At 42.9% G+C, this 17,359-nt stretch overlaps 2 protein-coding genes and 1 long non-coding RNA gene across 6 annotated transcripts; 2 read left to right on the forward strand and 1 right to left on the reverse strand.

Moving 5' to 3' along the window:
- Positions 1-5,421: 5,421 nt before the first annotated feature.
- LOC128808006 (histone H2B 8) lies at positions 5,422-6,164 on the reverse strand. Its single transcript, XM_053978768.1, has one exon. It carries the CDS (start codon positions 6,103-6,105, stop codon positions 5,725-5,727), a length of 381 nt encoding a protein of 126 aa, XP_053834743.1. The 5' UTR covers positions 6,106-6,164; the 3' UTR covers positions 5,422-5,724.
- Positions 6,165-6,315: 151 nt separating this feature from the next.
- On the forward strand, positions 6,316-7,148 carry LOC128807999 (histone H2A-IV). The gene has a single exon (XM_053978762.1). The coding sequence runs from the start codon at positions 6,468-6,470 to the stop codon at positions 6,855-6,857; it is 390 nt and encodes a 129-aa protein (XP_053834737.1). The 5' UTR covers positions 6,316-6,467; the 3' UTR covers positions 6,858-7,148.
- Positions 7,149-7,312: 164 nt separating this feature from the next.
- On the forward strand, positions 7,313-17,159 carry LOC128808025 (uncharacterized). 4 transcript variants are annotated; one of them, XR_008437339.1, is made up of 4 exons: positions 7,313-8,110; positions 12,383-12,565; positions 14,781-16,460; positions 16,796-17,159. It is a non-coding gene; the product is annotated as an uncharacterized LOC128808025 (long non-coding RNA). The 4 variants fall into 4 exon arrangements; XR_008437336.1 differs by having other exon boundaries at positions 14,781-17,159; XR_008437337.1 differs by having other exon boundaries at positions 15,600-17,159.
- Positions 17,160-17,359: the final 200 nt, after the last annotated feature.

Here is a 17,359-nt window from a genome sequence, read left to right on the forward strand (position 1 = left end):
ATTTAAAAAGCATCTTCATGTTAATGGACTAAAACCTCACAGTGCTTAAGGGTAAAAGAACACGAAGGGTGCGGAACCAGATATGGAACTGAACATTGTCAATACATGTAAACTTGATAAAGCACCAGAGGTGACCCAGATAAGAGGTGAGGAGGGAACAGCATTGGAGCAGGGCCATGCTGCCCTTCACATGTCCTTTGCTGCCCCAGTGTCCCTGCAGGTGTGGGTTTTGTGGCTCTGACACCTTACCCCAAGAGCAGACTTGGGCTGAGGCTGAAGTGCCCAGCACCGTGGATGGCCTGGAAGAGAAAGGTGTGGAGAAAGCAGTGTTGGGGCAGTGCCACACTCACCTTGGCATGTCTTTGGTGGCACCAGTGCCCTTTAGACTTTGTGGCTCTTTGAACCTGAAGCCAAACCTAAAAGCACCTTTAGGCTGAGACTCAGGGCGCCATGGGTGGCAAAAATGACAACAGTATGGAGTGAGCAAGGTTGGGGAATGTCTTTTGCCACCCCAGTGTCCCTGGAACGGCAGGATTTGTTTCTCTGATCCCTATCAGTCATCACAGATTGGGGCTGAGGCCCCCAGCCAGATGGGCTTACATTGTTTTATGTACAAATGGGTTTAATTCAAACTTGGTTTGCATTGTTTTTATATATTCATGTCCCTTTATTTTGTTGTCCTTTTATTACTAAATCCTGGAATTGCTATAACAGCTTCACTGAGAACAGAGCTTTCTATCTTGTGTTACTTCATAGTCTTTTTACAGGAAATTTTCATTAATAATTAATTAAGGAAATTTCTGCATATTCTTATGATTTATTAAGTAGTTTAGCATTTGTGGCTGTAGTGGTTGCAGCATTAGGCCACAAGAGCTGACCAAAATAAAAGGTTTTGTTAAAAGCTATTGCTGCTAATGTACCCAAAGTAGAATGAAAAAGATGATCAGAACTGATCATCTGATCAGAAGCAATTCATAGGCTTGGGAGTTGAGTGCTGGGTGGCCTGTGTGGGACTGAAGGTTAATTTTTGGTGTAGTGGTCACTCTACGGATCCACCCAACTCAAGCTGTAACCTGAGAACTAATAAAACACAAATACACTACAATAGTTAATTCAAATGAGGACCTGGTTTTCATATGGATATTTATCTGTTCTGATTTTTTCAGAAACTAATAGCAGTCAGGTAGGACTGATTCAAATATTTTTGTTCTAGAAAGATGTTGTCATCAGACCTTTCATGTATTTGGATGAAATGAAGTATTTCAGCAGAACATCAGTAGCTATACTCTGTTTTACCTATTGGACTGATAAGAACATTCTTCCAGGCCACGATTTTGATTTGAGTCAGTTCATTAATGGAGGATGGCTGAAGGGCCAGGAACAGTCCTAGCCAAATATCTTGCTGAGCATCTAAAATCACCTGCAAAAGCACCTTGTTTACCAACAGCAACTCTCAAGCCAATCCTTAGCTGCTCAGCACACAGGTCTTGCTCACATCCAGCTTTCCCTTGGAAGCATTCTTTTAGCTCAGGCTCCCCTGCAAAAAGCAAAGAAATGCAGCTGAACCTTGCTGGCACCAGAAAAACTTCCACTTTTATTCTCACTTGGACTTAAGGAATCTTGCACTATATCACCTGTGTCTACATGCCACCCATTTGCTGTGTATTACACACCAAAACTACTTCAGACTCAGGCATTATAGTTTAGAGTTTATATGAGCCCTGAAAAAATAAAAAGCATTGCACATCTTTCTTTCTCAGCTGATAAATTGTTAAGTTGTTTTTTTTTACTATTTGAGCATGCAACTCTTTCTGAATTAATTCAAATAATACTTAATTTAGTAAAACAGTTTGAGGTTTTCAAAAGACTAGAGGAAAAGTGACAAGAGACTAAGGCAAATAAAACCTGTTTCCCTGTTTCACTGCTCAAATATAATTTGTTTCTTGAACATGCAAAAAAAAAAAAACCAAACAAACAAACAAAAAAAAAAAAACACCAACAAAACCCCAACCAAACAGAAAACAAAAAGCCCATCATTTCTGATGCTACATTTAGCTGAAATGTAACTACTCTGCCCAATGGTTCATATAAGATATAAAAAAATCCAAAAAAACAAAACAAAACTAAAAACAAACAAATAAACTGTTAGGAAAAGCTATTTTATTTGATTTAATTATTTTTTCTTAGAATTATCTTTTTCTTATAATTCTTTTTTTCTTATATTTTCTTATATATAATTTTTTTTTTTTCTTATGCAAACAGGTCCAGGTAAGCAGATCTTTGGCCATCTCAGTAAAATGAAATTAGTTAGCTTTCACTAAGAGTCATTCCTGCAGTCCTGGTGGTAATCTACAGGAAGAAAAAAATCTGTTCGGAAAAACACAAGCTGTATGTCAATGAACAAATCTGGGGGCATAAATTAAGCACAGCAGAGACTTCTTAATTCCCGAAGCACTACGCCCAATGCCTTCCCCCCTCCCTTTTAACCCTCCGAGCTTCAGAAACAGAAAATGGCTGAAAGTGAGAAAAACAGAGGAAAGAAAATGGTGTCGAGGCACTTGATTGGTCAGATTTTGCTGCAGAGTCCAAGTTTCTGACACAGAGAAAGAAATATTCCTAAAATGAAGTTTATCAACAGTTAAGACTAAACTGAGCCTTGCAATCTTAGCCTTTCCAGGAGATATATTTCCTCTAAGCATTTCTCAGTGGTTCCTTATTTCCCAGTTTAAATGAAGGCTGTGTCTTACTCAATCCAACCGCTTCGTAAAGCCACGGGTACTCATTTGTAGCATCGAAAAAACCAAAGGGACATAATTTCCAATAATTCAGTGGAAGAGCAGGCTCCTCAAATTACATAAAACAACCTGTAGCATTAATATATGTAAAGGTGCTGTAAAGTCTGAAATAATTTTAGAAATGTACATTTTTCAGGCAGCTACAGATCTATTTACTAGGAGAGTGGGTGTGTGTGTGTGTGTGTGTGTGACTGAATTTAGTCCGGGAGAAATCCGTTTTCTAGTTAGGTTCACAAAAATCACTGAACACAACGAATAGGGGAAAGCCTCAATTTAGAAATTATTCTATACTTGCTGAGTTTTCAAGCACAGATACTTCTTGGAAAACACTTCATCTGTGGTAACTTCAACACATCTTTTTGGGAGCCTCAATAACAACAGAGAAGATTCATGCAACCTAAAATCTCTAACCATTGAAGTCGTCACATGTGTGGTCCTAGACAAGACACCAGCAAGGAGCACAAGATTTAGAAAGAGAGCTCAGAAAACATCCTTGCCTCCACCTTATATTCCACCCCCACCGCCCCCCCCCCCCCCCCCCTTGGAAATACATTTACCTCGGGAATAAATAGTAGTGCTTGAAATGGGCTGAACATGCCCGCGGGACGTCGCTGACGACCAGGAATGACAGAGCACTGAGGAAAGTACTGATGGAGAGTCCTTCCAGGGAAGGCGGGAAAGGAGTTTTCGCACTTTCAGAAACAGAGTCCCACAGGCCCTCCCCCCCAAAAAAAAAAGCGGGGGGGGGGAAGATACAATATTGCTCTTGGCATAAAAAAAGCAATAAACTCAAAAACGATGAGGTTAAATGACGGACATAAAGGCAGCGCATTTACAATACTCAGGAAGCATTTAGAATGCATTTAATTTCTCCAATCATGAGAACAAGATTCTATAGAAGTTTCTTCCTTGATGAATTCGAACACGCCGAACAAATGATCTTAAGACATGCTGAGATAAAACCCACTCATCTTTTAAATGAGTATCTACCCTTTCATAGCAGTTAAGACTATGCTTGCTACGTACCAAAATGCCGCATGAAAAAAACGTAGAAAGCAGTTACTGACTCTAGAATTTTAGTAAAATCACGTTTAAATAATTAACTGCGCTAGAGTTTGACAAAACTCAGGATCGGATTCCTACGAAATACGATTTATGCATTTTGTTTCGTACTTACTTGACGTGTAAGATCCTCCTGACTACAAGTCACCAAAAAAACACCACTTCTTACGAATAACTAGGAATTTACAGCTCCTTAGTGACGTTGTGGTGGCTCTTAAAAGAGCCTTTGGGTTCTCGATGGTCTGAAGTTGCTGTCTGCTAACAGCTTACGCGCGCTCGCCGCGGATGCGGCGGGCCAGCTGGATGTCCTTGGGCATGATGGTGACGCGCTTGGCGTGGATGGCACACAGGTTGGTGTCCTCGAAGAGCCCCACCAGGTAGGCCTCGCTGGCCTCCTGCAGCGCCATGACGGCCGAGCTCTGGAAGCGCAGGTCGGTCTTGAAGTCCTGCGCGATCTCGCGCACCAGGCGCTGGAAGGGCAGCTTGCGGATCAGCAGCTCCGTGGACTTCTGGTAGCGCCGGATCTCGCGCAGCGCCACCGTGCCGGGCCGGTAGCGGTGCGGCTTCTTGACGCCGCCCGTGGCCGGCGCGCTCTTGCGGGCAGCCTTGGTGGCCAGCTGCTTGCGGGGCGCCTTGCCGCCCGTCGACTTCCGCGCCGTCTGCTTCGTGCGCGCCATCTCCCGCAGAAGAGCCCGAGCTGCTGAGCGAAGGGACACTGAGCGGGAAGCGGCCACAGGGACCGGTATTTATCGCCAGCAGCGCGCTGTGATTGGCCAGCGCGAAGAGACGGCTCCCATTGGACACGGGGCAGCGTTTGAAACTCCCGCGCGGTGCAGGGGGGGGGCGGGGGGGGGTGAAAGGGAGCAGGCGGGAGCCGCCGCCGCTCCCCGCCCTCCCCCCTCTCTCCCCTGGAGCAGCCGCGCTCCCTTTTCTCTTATCCCTCAGCTCCGCCCTGCTGAGAGGGACTGGCAACGGTCCTGAGCGCTCCCTCAGCTGCAGCCCTCCGGCAGACGCGGAGTTTTTACTCTATCTCTGCAGTAGTTTTTTCGCGGCCTCTCCCCGGGACAACCAGGATTTTACCCCCTTGTTTATCCAAGGGGGTTTACCCAAGTACAACCTTTCCTGCACATCCCGAGCTACCTGAGTTTCGTTACAGCGCTCATCTTTGTTTTTTTTTTTTTTTTTTTTTTCTTACTTTTTTTTTTTTTTTTTTTTTAACTTCCCTTGAGTCTCTTATATTTATTTGTAATTTCCTGTTGTGTTGTCACTCCAGGATTTCTTAATTCTGCCGCGGTTCCGCTCTGTCAGAGACATTAATAAAGTACGCTACCTTCTTATGAAATCTCTAGGATTAATAAAATTATGCTGTTCTCTATACCATAATGCATCTGCTTGTGCCTGCCGCTATAGGTTTCATTAAACATCGTCTTTCAATTATTACAGAGTAGCCTCTACTTTCCCGGGTAAACAAGCCACTTTGGCTTATGGCCAAGTCACTCCAGAATGACATCTAATATTTAAAGGGGACAACAAACAGTCATAGTGAATAATTAGAACGAATAAATACTCTAAAACGAAGAAAGAAACCTTTAATAGCTTTAAAACTCTTTAGGTGTTTAACAGGCTTTTTATAGACCTGCGGGACAAACTGACAGAACTGGACAGACAAGATGACACAAACCTTTCCGGATGCTTTAACAGGATAAACATTTTTCTCCCATCTTTCAACAGTATGTTCTAACCCAGGGACTAAAGCATTGCCAGGTCTAAGCACCACTCACCGAAAAAAATCCGTGATCGACTCTTTTACTGAATATATGGGTGGCTCTTAAAAGAGCCGTTTAGTTAAGTGACGGTCCGAGACGCCCTACTTGGAGCTGGTGTACTTGGTGACAGCCTTGGTGCCCTCGGACACGGCGTGCTTGGCCAGCTCGCCGGGCAGCAGCAGGCGCACGGCCGTCTGGATCTCCCGCGACGTGATGGTGGAGCGCTTGTTGTAGTGCGCCAGGCGCGACGCCTCGCCCGCGATGCGCTCGAAGATGTCGTTGACGAAGGAGTTCATGATGCCCATGGCCTTGGACGAGATGCCCGTGTCGGGGTGCACCTGCTTCAGCACCTTGTACACGTAGATGGAGTAGCTCTCTTTCCTAGTCTTTCTACGCTTCTTGTCGCCCTTCTTTTGCGTCTTGGTCACAGCTTTCTTGGAGCCTTTCTTGGGAGCAGGAGCGGATTTCGCTGGTTCCGGCATTTTACGGGTCTGTCTGTACCCGGCTACCGCAGGAACGACGTAGACACAAAAGCGGAGCTCCCCGTATTTATAGGGACGGTATGCAAATGAGATGACTCAACGCTGTCCTTGTCCATTGGACAGCTCGGGTCCGTGACGTCAAATACATTGCATCTTCCATTGGCCGACTTTCTCATCTGCATTCCTATTGGGTAAATTCACAATCCCTCTCTCCACCAATCAGAAGTCCAAGCGACCCTCAGAAGGAAGGTATAAAAAGGCAGCGTTTAAGCTCGCGGCGCATTTACTCATTTTCTCGGCATTTTCTCTGCTCTTGCGCAGCTTTTTCACGTACTCGGCTCTATTTTCCTGCACTGTGAGCCATGTCCGGGCGCGGGAAGCAGGGCGGCAAGGCGCGCGCCAAGGCCAAGTCGCGCTCGTCGCGGGCCGGGCTGCAGTTCCCCGTGGGCCGCGTGCACCGGCTGCTGCGCAAGGGCAACTACGCGGAGCGCGTGGGCGCCGGCGCGCCCGTGTACCTGGCGGCCGTGCTGGAGTACCTGACGGCCGAGATCCTGGAGCTGGCGGGCAACGCGGCCCGCGACAACAAGAAGACGCGCATCATCCCCCGCCACCTGCAGCTCGCCATCCGCAACGACGAGGAGCTCAACAAGCTGCTGGGCAAGGTGACCATCGCGCAGGGCGGCGTGCTGCCCAACATCCAGGCCGTGCTGCTGCCCAAGAAGACCGACAGCCACAAGGCTAAAGCCAAGTAAATCTTACCTGGCAAACAACCCAAAGGCTCTTTTCAGAGCCACCCACATCTTCCTAGAAAGAGCAGGAACGCTTGACCCTAGGAATTCATACTACGTTAATGCACCGGGAAACTTGAAATCTTTTGGGGTGGCATCTAAAATGTTATGTGTCTTTGGGTTCTGCCTTGCTGGTCTGTAGCTTCCTCCCTTCTTTATCCTGGAAGTTAAAGTACTTATGTAAGCGTGCGTTGGTTTCCCTTTTTAAAAATCAATAAAAGGTAGTGGCTGCGACTGATTAAATCAGTCACCGCTGTATGGTTTAAGAAGAGATGTGGATTCTGCAAGGCTGTGCTCGCTGCCTCCCTCGCGGTGGATTCCGCGGGGGTGAAGCGCCGCTCCCCCCGGGGGAGGAAGGGCGGGGCGGGCTCGGGGCCGCTCCAATGCGGCTGGAGCGCGCGGCTTTCAAAGCGCGGGGGGCTGGGCCCCTCCTCTGCCTGCGAGCCGCGGCTGTCCCTGCGCTGGGGCTGGAAGGGGATTCGAGTGCCTCCTGCGAAGTGGCTGCTGCGGTTTTCTGCTTTCTGTGGTTGTCTTTTTTCTTGTTTGCTACTTCAAGCTTTCAGGCAATAGGAAGATAACCGTAAGTGCTTCCCTGGCGTGCAGTCCAGGAGGGTTTCCAAAAGGTAGCATCAGGTATTCTGAATTAAGTGAGGGGTAATGGTGATGACAGCTGCAGCATTGGCTGGAGTGTCAGTTCATGTAAAGCCCTACAGAAAGTCACAAATGCACGGGAAGGGAGTCATGATGTACTAGTCTGGGCTTGAACTGATGTTTTAATTCTTTCTCCTTCATTCTGGCAGCAAGAGTGGTGATTAAAAGTGCTCTTGGAGTTTTTCTGCAAAAGTTTCCTTTACTTATAAATTACGGTCTCCTGGATACCGCTGCCTTTGGCTTCGCTGAGCTCTTCGGTACCACTTTTTTGGATTTGGTAGCCTTTGTTGTCTTTTTTGGGGCCCTTGTTTGCTACGACTGCCAGGGCCTGCTTGACTGCAGGAGCCCCTTGCACCCCAAGAAGGAAGGCGCGGCCTTGGCGATGTGAAAGTTGTGGTCTTTGAAGCCGCCAGCCTCTGCATCCCTCTTCTTGGGGCGTCAGGGGCTTATAAATCACGGTAATAGGCGAGGGATCGGGAGTTACAGGGAGGAGCTTGTCCGCCATTGGTGCCTCGAGGTGGCCGCACTGCTGGGAGACGGCGGCAGCTCCTCTTTCCTCCGCACAGGTTAATTTTTGGGTTTTTTGACTTTTTTTTTTCCTCACTGTGAAGAACACCGCGTTCCCTCCTTTGTTAGAATAATTGTAGATAAATGACGCTGTAGTTTGTTTTTCATTCAGTAATGTTTTTATGCGGAAAACTGCCCCAAGGGAAGGCAGGAATGCAGCGCTGGGAGCCTCCGAATGAAGCTGCCTAAGGGCTGGGGGGGTGTTTTCTTTGTTCTTTAAATCGTCCCTCGAGAACTGAGGCGAGGAAAACTCTGCTTTTTGGGTTTGGGGTTTTTTTCTTTCCCCCCCACTTATTTTTCTTTTTTTTTTTTTTTCTTCTTCTTTTTTTTTTTTTTCTTTTCGGTGTTCTGCCTCAGGAGGCGGAGGAGTGAGTCACTGGGGCGTTGTGTTAATGGAAAATGTTTTTCAGGCAGAGGGAGATAACGTGGGAGTGCCCGGCTGAAATCTTGCTTGGAAACAAGATAAGAATCGGGGGTCTGTTTCTAAGCGGTATATAATTCTTAAACAATTTTCAGGTTGAGTTGTTTTCCTTTGCTTAGTTGTTTTTTTTTTTTTTTTGTTTTGTTTTTTGGTTTTTTTTGGTGATTTGTTTTGGCTTTTTGGTGGGTTTTTTCCATGTTTGTTATTTTGGAATTTCCTTTTCTTTCCCAAAATAGGCAGAGGACTTCTTTTTTTTTTTTTTTTTTCCCCGCCTTTTTTAAATCATCTCTGTTCTGCTGGAGGAAATTGTATTAGATATTAATCATCTACCATTCAGAGCTGGACTTTGAAATAGCAGTTACTGCAGGACTTTATTAGTAACCATTCTGAAATTTGAGGCTGCAATTACGTTTATCTACTTCAGGATTTTTTTTTTTTTATTTGTTTGTTTGTTCCATAATCTAAATTTTGCTGTATTTTGCATATTTGGCAAAATAACTTTGCATTGGTGTATATTTAGTAGAGAAGGAAGAGATTATGTGGGCCTGGAGAAGGGAATTGATTTGTACAAGGTTCTGATTGGGCCATTTGAAAATCCTGAAACAAAGGCCTCCCGGGTTTCATTTTTGCCCTTGAAAACACGGTGTGAGGAGGAAGCATTTCTTTTCAAGAGTAATGTTCATATTTCCTTCTCAGGCACTTCAGTATTTATGTTCTGCTTCTCTTGGAAATTGCCCGTTTTGGTTTTGTTGGTTTTTTTTCCTTATTCCGCCCCCCCCCCCCCCCCCCCGCGCGCGCTAATGTTTTAAAAATCATTTGAAAAACACGTATTTTAACAGTTTCCTAATAAGATATGGGTAGATTGTAATCTAGTCTGAAGTGTTTGTTGTGTTTTCCATAGTGTTCCTCACTAGAAACTTGTTAAGCTCAGTATTGTAATTCATTAAGTTCACAATTTTCTAGCTATGTTTCCTTCTTGAGACAGCTCATGTAATGAGCTGAGCTTCCTTATATAGAGATTTTAAAATATCGTTGCATTCTCTATGCTACCGACAGGATTTTCATGATGGGTTTAAGTATATTTTTGTTAGTACAGGAGATTTGATGAGTTCTGTATGCTAAATCCTCTTTTTCTTCAGCTAAATAATGCCTGGAATGTTTTCGTTCAATTACTGCATATCTGTGTTTCTCCTGACCAGTCATGCACAATTAATGCAGAAAGGCAATATGTTCTTCTACCTCGGGTAACTGTTTGTTAGAAATGAACACAATTTCTATCTGCATATCACAGTTAAATTAAAGTTTTTTATATATGGAAATAAAAGAGAGAAATTTATTATATGACCTCTTTGAGTATGGGACAAATGGGGGTTAAAAGTGGTGGTTTTTTTTGAAAGCACAATATTTTATTTCATTGCAGATGTGGAATTTCCCTTCCTAAATATAGTTTCATCTATCCAGCCAACCTAAATTCTCAAAAAGGAGGAAGGCTTTAGATTTAAGAACACTGCATCACAGATGCTTTTGGTCATGAAATAAACATTTAATATCATATGACCCTAATTTACTTTTGAACTTTAAGTCCACACAAAATATATCCTTACACTGTAAAGTACTAACTGTAACATATGTAGTGTAATCTCTCGGATTCCTTGCTCCCAAGTAAATGTTACTTAACCTGTAGTTACCCAATAGCTTTTTGTTTTTTCATAAAGCAGTGACAGATAATGTGCAAGACAATCTTTAAAAATAAAACAAATCAAAACCAGAATGAAACTATGCTCAGTTGCAGAAACATTCAGAAGGATGCTGAGAATCAAGTGTAAAAAAAGTGACATTAAGAAGAATATTTACAGAAAAAGTCCTTGGATAATAATTTCCTTCCAAAAATCTTATTCATGTTGTTTTGGTTTGTGTTTTGCTGGTTTGGTTTTGAGTTTTTTTGTTTGGGTTTTTTAGTTTGTTTTATAAAAAGACTGTCTATGCTTGATTTTTGTCTAGTGACCTTGATTGATATTGAGGACAGGATAGGAATACAGTTCCAAATCCCTTGGTAGTAAGCAGTCTTCCAATGTCTTAGAGGAAGATGTTATTTTAATTTTTTTTTCATGAGAATATACTTTAGGTTAGAAATTTTATCAATACTGTAGGCAAGCTAGAGTGTTTACTTAGACCAAACATGAATGGAATTAATTAATTACCTGATACCAATGCTATGCCCACAGTGCTCCAGGCTCTTTCTTGTAAAACTTAAATGAACATTTGCATCACATAGTCTATGCAAAGGTTAAGCTTTTATAGTTCGTTTATTAAATTACTCTCAAGTTCCTTCACTCAAATTTTTAGTTTCTTTAGTATCTTTCTGCAATCTTACACAGCATACCAAAATGAAATACAGTTGGAATATCTTACAAATCTGGTGTTATTCTATGTAAATAATTTTAATAATAACTATTAGTAATTTACTTTTCTTAAACACTTAAACCCAGACCTGATTAGACACCAAAAGTACTTTTTAAAGAATAAGTTACTGTTTATTTCTCTAAAATACATAGTACAAGATCAGTTTAGACTTTGGTAAACATGTAAGAAATTGACTTGTCTCCATTCACACAGTTTCAAAGGCATTGATGCTGACACTCGGGACGTTTGTGTGCAAGTGGAAGCCAATTGCAGCTTCTACAGCTGTAGAAACGCAGCCGAAAACTGCGTCAGTTTGCAGGTCACAAAAAATTCTTTGAGTGTGTCTAATAACAACAGGAAAGCGGATTGCCGTGGACCGTAGCTAAACCCTTGCGTGTCTTTCCCTTTGCCTCTTGTGACGTCCCTGTCACTGCCGTGGCACAGCTCCATCGGTCTGGAGCGTTCCCCCGAGGCCGCATCGCGGTTCGGCTGGGCTCGGCTCGGCTGGGCTCGGCTGGGCTCGGCTCGGCTCGGCTGGCCTCGGCTGGGCTCGGCTCGGCTCGGCTGGCCTCGGCTGGGCTCGGCAGCCCGGCGGGGAGCGGGGCCTCAGGCACCACCCGCCTGGGCTGCAGCAATTTCCAACCAATCCTGCCCGGGAAGCAGCTTCCCTCCCTCCCTCCCTCCTCCTCCTCCTCCTCCTCCTCCTCCTTCTCCCTCCCCCCCTCCTCCTCCTCCTCCTTCTCCCTCCCCCATCCCTTCCCCTCCATTTCGCTGTGGTTGCCTTCCCTGCCGCCGCTTCCCGTCCTCCCACCACCGCGCCCCCGAGTCGTTTTCCTTTCCTTAATCCTTTCCTTAATCAGTGACGATGCATGCGCTGGACGACACCGCGATGAGTGACGAGCATCTCGCTCTGGCTGCTGGTGAAACCAGCCTGTGTTTTCAGTGCTTCTAGTGTTTCTTTTTCCAACTGCTACTTTGTGGTTTTTGACTGCCGTTTATTTATACCGTGGCTGCTGCCCGGGATAAGGGGGCAAAAAACCAACAACCAAACAAAAACAAGCAAACGAAACCCTAAACAAGCCACCAGAAAATGAAAACAACCCAAGGAGCAGTTGGGGTGCTCCAGCTTGCTCTGTTAGAAAATATTACTTTGGTTCTGCAGGCTTCAAAGCTGAGAGAGCAATGGACCATCCTACATGATAAAATACTTGTATCAGGAGCCCCTGATCATTGCATCCTTCCCCTCCCCTTGTCCATTCCGTCCTAGAAGACTCGATGCATGGCTGCAGGTACAGAAACAGCCCTGCCATAGTAATGAGGCAGATGCAAACAAACCTTTTTTCCTCTCCAGGAGGCCCCTCTGTGTATCACATCTTTGAGAGGTTGATTGTTTCAGGCCTCTCTGCACTCTGCATACAATTGATACTTCTTTTCTCTTTTCGAATAGAAAACAAGGCCTGCTCCTGTAGAAGCTACAGGTTTCTCCTGTCATAGGATTCCTCTACGGCCTTCACAAGTAGTTTCTGAGAGAATCATGAGAACACCAGCACAAACCAGGGTGCTAGCAACTTGGAAGCCCAGGGGAAAAAAAAGGAAGTAGTTAAGCACTCGAATAGGAGCTTTTTTGAGGGTAAGTTTTTTGTGTGTTGGTTTGGGTTTGTGTTTTGGCTGGGGTCAGGGTGGGGGGAAAGGGTAGAATCAGTTTTTTGTTTGACACTGGTGTTTTTTGGGGAGGGGATTTCTTTGTTTTTGCATGTTTTTTTACCTTATGGAAAAATCAAACTTGATCCTTGATGCATGTAATTAAATGGATCAGTTTATGAACTATTTACCACCAGTGTTGGGGCTTGTGCAAGCAGCTGTGTAGTCCAGAATTGATTTCTGTGAGGAGAGAGATGGCACCGATTTCTTCTTTCCACACATCATCTTTTTCATTTCTCTCTGATTTGATAAAAGCCTTTAGAGTAAGGATCTATTTACTTTAAAAAAAAAACTGCCTATGGAATTTAGACAGCATTTCTGATATCAGTAACCTTTTGGTTGTAACTAATTTTATTATTAGATTGGACTTCACTAAGTTTGATAGATTTAACCACTGACCTCCTGGGTAGTAAAGATAAGCAAGAACATCTTCAGTCAGTAGTGGTTGTTGTTCTGAAGGTGTCCTAGTATGCTTAGTAGAAAAGCCATTTTAAGCATTAAATCAGCTTTATCATTTTTCTTAGAAATTTCTTTACCTCTTTCAATAGTTTATTTATTTAGAGGCCAGAAATGTGCACACGGTGCTGGGTGGAACTATTTCACACAATGCTACAATGGTACAAAGGTACAAAATCCTGTTTTATTCTCTGTTCCTCTTCGGGTGATTCTAGACATTCAAGTAACTTTCATTGTAGTGCTTCTGAGCATTGAACACATTTGTTTTATTTATTTGTGGCTTTCAAATGTAGGAAGATTTTTTTTTTATTAGGTTCAAACTGAAAGGTGCAGTAAAGGTGGAAAATGGTGAGAGACCGTTCTGAAGAGCGAGTTAGGAATCAGGCACAAGAGGAGGACAGGCAGTGAAATTGAAAACTATGGCTGGAAAAAAAGTAAATAAATTAAAATTCTGAAGTCTATTGTTATTTAATGACACCCAAAACACCTAGAGAGCCCAAGATATTAATGCTGTACAGGTCATAGCAAATTTCCTGTTGCATATCAGGAACCCAAATATCTATTTTATTCCTCACCAAAAGGATAGTTGGATTTGCCATATGATCACCTAAATTATTATGATCCAGAAGTGCAAGTCTACATCTATAGGCAGTGAAATTCCCATTAGTTTGTGTGTGTGTGTAGACTGCTAATTGCCAAAGGACCTTGTAGCCACAAGAAGTTCATACAGAATAGAAGCAGCAGTGAATAGTGCTAATAAGATCAAAATTTAATTAGTATATTTACACAGGAAAAGGGACAAATGTGAAAAATGTTATTACCTTGTATATGTAAGTTTTTACCACAGGTAAAAACTGCATATATTATTTTAATGTAATTTTAAATGCTCTGTCAGAGATGGACTCCACTGTGACTGGACAGGAGCTACCATGATCCATGCTGGTGTCCAGCTTCCATCTGGAGTGCAGCTCTGAGTATATTGGCTCTGGCCTTGAGCACACACTTGCTGTGTTAGCCTGGAGACAGAGGCACAGCCAGGAAGAAATTCTGCTGTTCCCTGGGGCAGACAGACAGACCCACAGGGGCACTCAGTCCCTGACCCAGGTTCATCAGATTAGTCCAGGTGAATGAGAACGAAAATTAGGATGGAGCTGACCAAACTTCAGAGAGTCTGGCAGTGATTTAGGCACACACTGAGGTGTAAAAGGGGTGATTCTCCTTTATAATGTGCGGAGAACCACTGGCCATGCTGATACAGGCTGTGCAGGGATTGACAGCTTGGAGTCCCCATGTCAGTAGGTGGCACAAAGCCTTAATTTTGTTTGTGCAAAATTAACTTTCAAAAATATTTTCTTTTCCTCACAGTGGAATTAGACATATTCTGTAATATCTAGTCTAGTGTTGATCATCACTCTTGGCAAAAGCCCATCTCTATTTTTAGCTGGGCTTCTACATTTCATATGATAGTGCTCTGGGATGCTCATCTCCCTAGGAAGACGATGCAACAAAAGATTATTCCTTTCCCTCACAAATGCTTTATCTAAATAAAGTAGGACGATCATAAGCTTTTGGTTTAGGAGATGAACCAAATCTGTATCTCCGATTTTCAGTATTTCCATCAGGACACTTTTAGCTGATTTAAAAAACATACCACGGAGACTTTCTAAGTTAATGTTAATTCTCCTAAGGACGTGAAACTACATGTGCTGGCAGATCAACTGAGGGATCAGTAACTCCTTCTGCTCAGCTAACAGCTTTCCTAAAAAGAAAAGCAGATCAAGAAAGAGAAAACAGATTTGAAAATCACATTCTTCCAACAGCCTCCTCAAGGGGATGGTTGTCTTTTGGGATGGACAGGAGTGTTGGGAGGAATGTCAGGATGAAAGACTGAAAGCAGATGCAGAGGGGAAAAGAAGTGCTAAATTGCTGACACTCCTAGAGTGAGCAAAGAAGTGGAGTCATTCTCTCATTTATTCCTGCCATCCCCAACCTGTTCCTGCACTCCAGCATGCCCTGACTGCCTGCCCACATCACGGGACGTAGCTCAGGCTCTTCCAACTAATGCTGCCTCATCTGGAAAAGGTTTTGCCCATGCTCTTCCCTTATTGTCCTGATTAACAGGAAAAAGATAGATAGATAGATAGATAGATAGATAGATAGATAGATAGATAGATAGATAGATAAAAATTTGTAGTCCATATACTCACCTGTTGGATCTGAGTAAAAAAATAATCCATGTAGATGAACCACCAGGAGTAAAGGATGAACACTGGACATTAAACATGAGACTGGCCATAGAATAAAATATGTCATGTAGGAAATGAAGTGTTATTTCAGAATTCAGTGAATTCAGATTGCTTAGAACTCCTTTTTTTCTTTTCCATAACATTGAAAGGTTTGAGTTCCTGTAAACAGGTTGTTTGCTCTTCCTTTTGGTTTAATTTTGTCTATCTTCAAAAGTGTCCTAATACTGCAATAATATACACATTGTTACTTTATACCCGCAGATGCTGGTAAGAAGTTTAGAAAAGTAACACACAAATAAAGTATTCTAAACTAAAAACAAGAAAATTAAGCTACATCGTGTGGAAAATAAAAATTTGGGTAAGCATTACATGGACAACCTTGAAATATAGAATATTTCCTCAAATAACACAAGCACACTGTAATGCATGAATCTGTTCTATGTATTTGTATATTGCTGTCATATCCACAAGGATTCCATGTAAATTTTGCCATAATAAAAATTTATTCTAAATAATCTTGAAGCTAAGGTATTGCTTAGGAACAAACTACACTGATACCTGTTGTAGTTCTTCATATGTGTTTGTCTTAAGAATACTTAAAAAGTAATAGACCCTGGATAATGATAAAAACTTTGTTATTTAAGGAGCTCTAATACAGAGAAGATCAAGAAAATATGACTTAAAAGTGAGCAAAGGCTAAATTTCATGGAAAAAAAATATTAACTGCACAATAAGTGCCACACAAAGAGATCTAGGGAACTAAAAAGCATCAAGAAATGGATTCTAAAAGAGATTGCAACTTTTTGATAAAATGCCAGTTAACACTGGGCAAGGGAGGTAAACCGGGCATTTTGCAAGGCAGAATAACTATACTTATTAAACCACATAAATAAAATTAAGTTATCTAATTGAATAATCTGCAAGAATATTAACATCTATACATTTGAAATGAAATTAAAGCAAAGCTATAGAGATGAATTGCCAAAAAGAACCTGATGAAAACCAAATGTGCCACATGAAAAGGGAAAAATAATTCTTACAGGAGTCCTGAAGAGACCAAAATAGGTAATCTGAATATAGATAAATAGAGAGAACGCCACACTTACCACTGCCAAGGAAAAGGTATGTGATATCAAATACCAAGAGCAGTAATAGGCAGGGAAGAATATGTTTTATAGTCATGCAGAAGTTTGACTGAGTTCTCTATTGTGTACTATCTATGTTGTAACCCATAAATGTGGTGACAGCAGGGGAAAGACTGCATATAAATCTTTGGGTTTTTTCCCTTGAGTAAGTGTAATGATAAATAATGTGCAAAGACAGTGATTCTAAATATGTTGGTTTTGGCTGGGTTGAATTTTCTTCACAGTGTATGCATATGTGTGTGGGGCTATGTTTAGAATTTATGCTGAGTACCAGGATGATAATGTAGTCATGTTTCTGTTGTTGCTGAGCAGAGCTCACACAGAGCCAAAGCCTTTTCTGCTTTTCATGCTGCCACAATGGGGGAGGAAGTTAGGGATGCCTGGGAGATTGTAAGAAGACCCAGCCAGGACAGGTAATCCCAACTGACCAAAGGGATATTCCAGACCTTATCACTTGGTGCTCAGTACATAAAGCTGAGGGGAGGAAGGGCAAGGCATTTGAAATGATGGCATTTATCTTCCCCAGTAAGCACTACAGTGATCGGGCCTTGCTCTCCCACAGATGGCTGAACACCTGCCTGCCCATGGGAAGTGCTGAATAATTCTTTGTTTTGGTTTGGTTTTCTTATGTGTGAGTGCAGCTTTTGCTTTCCTTATTAAACTGTCTTCATCTCAACCCATGAGTTTTCTTGCTTTTACCCTTGTGATTCTCTCCCCAGTGCCACTGGTGGAGGAATGAGCAAGTGCCTGCATGGCTCTTGGTTGCTGGCTGGGGTTAGACCATGACAACTGGGAGAGTTTCATCTGTCCTACAAGCATCATCAGTGTTGATATACAAAGATAAATATGTATTTCCTATAACCATAGAACAAATAA

This window comes from Vidua macroura, chromosome 5, assembly GCF_024509145.1.
Source record: "Vidua macroura isolate BioBank_ID:100142 chromosome 5, ASM2450914v1, whole genome shotgun sequence".
Taxonomy (NCBI): Eukaryota; Metazoa; Chordata; class Aves; order Passeriformes; family Viduidae; genus Vidua; species Vidua macroura.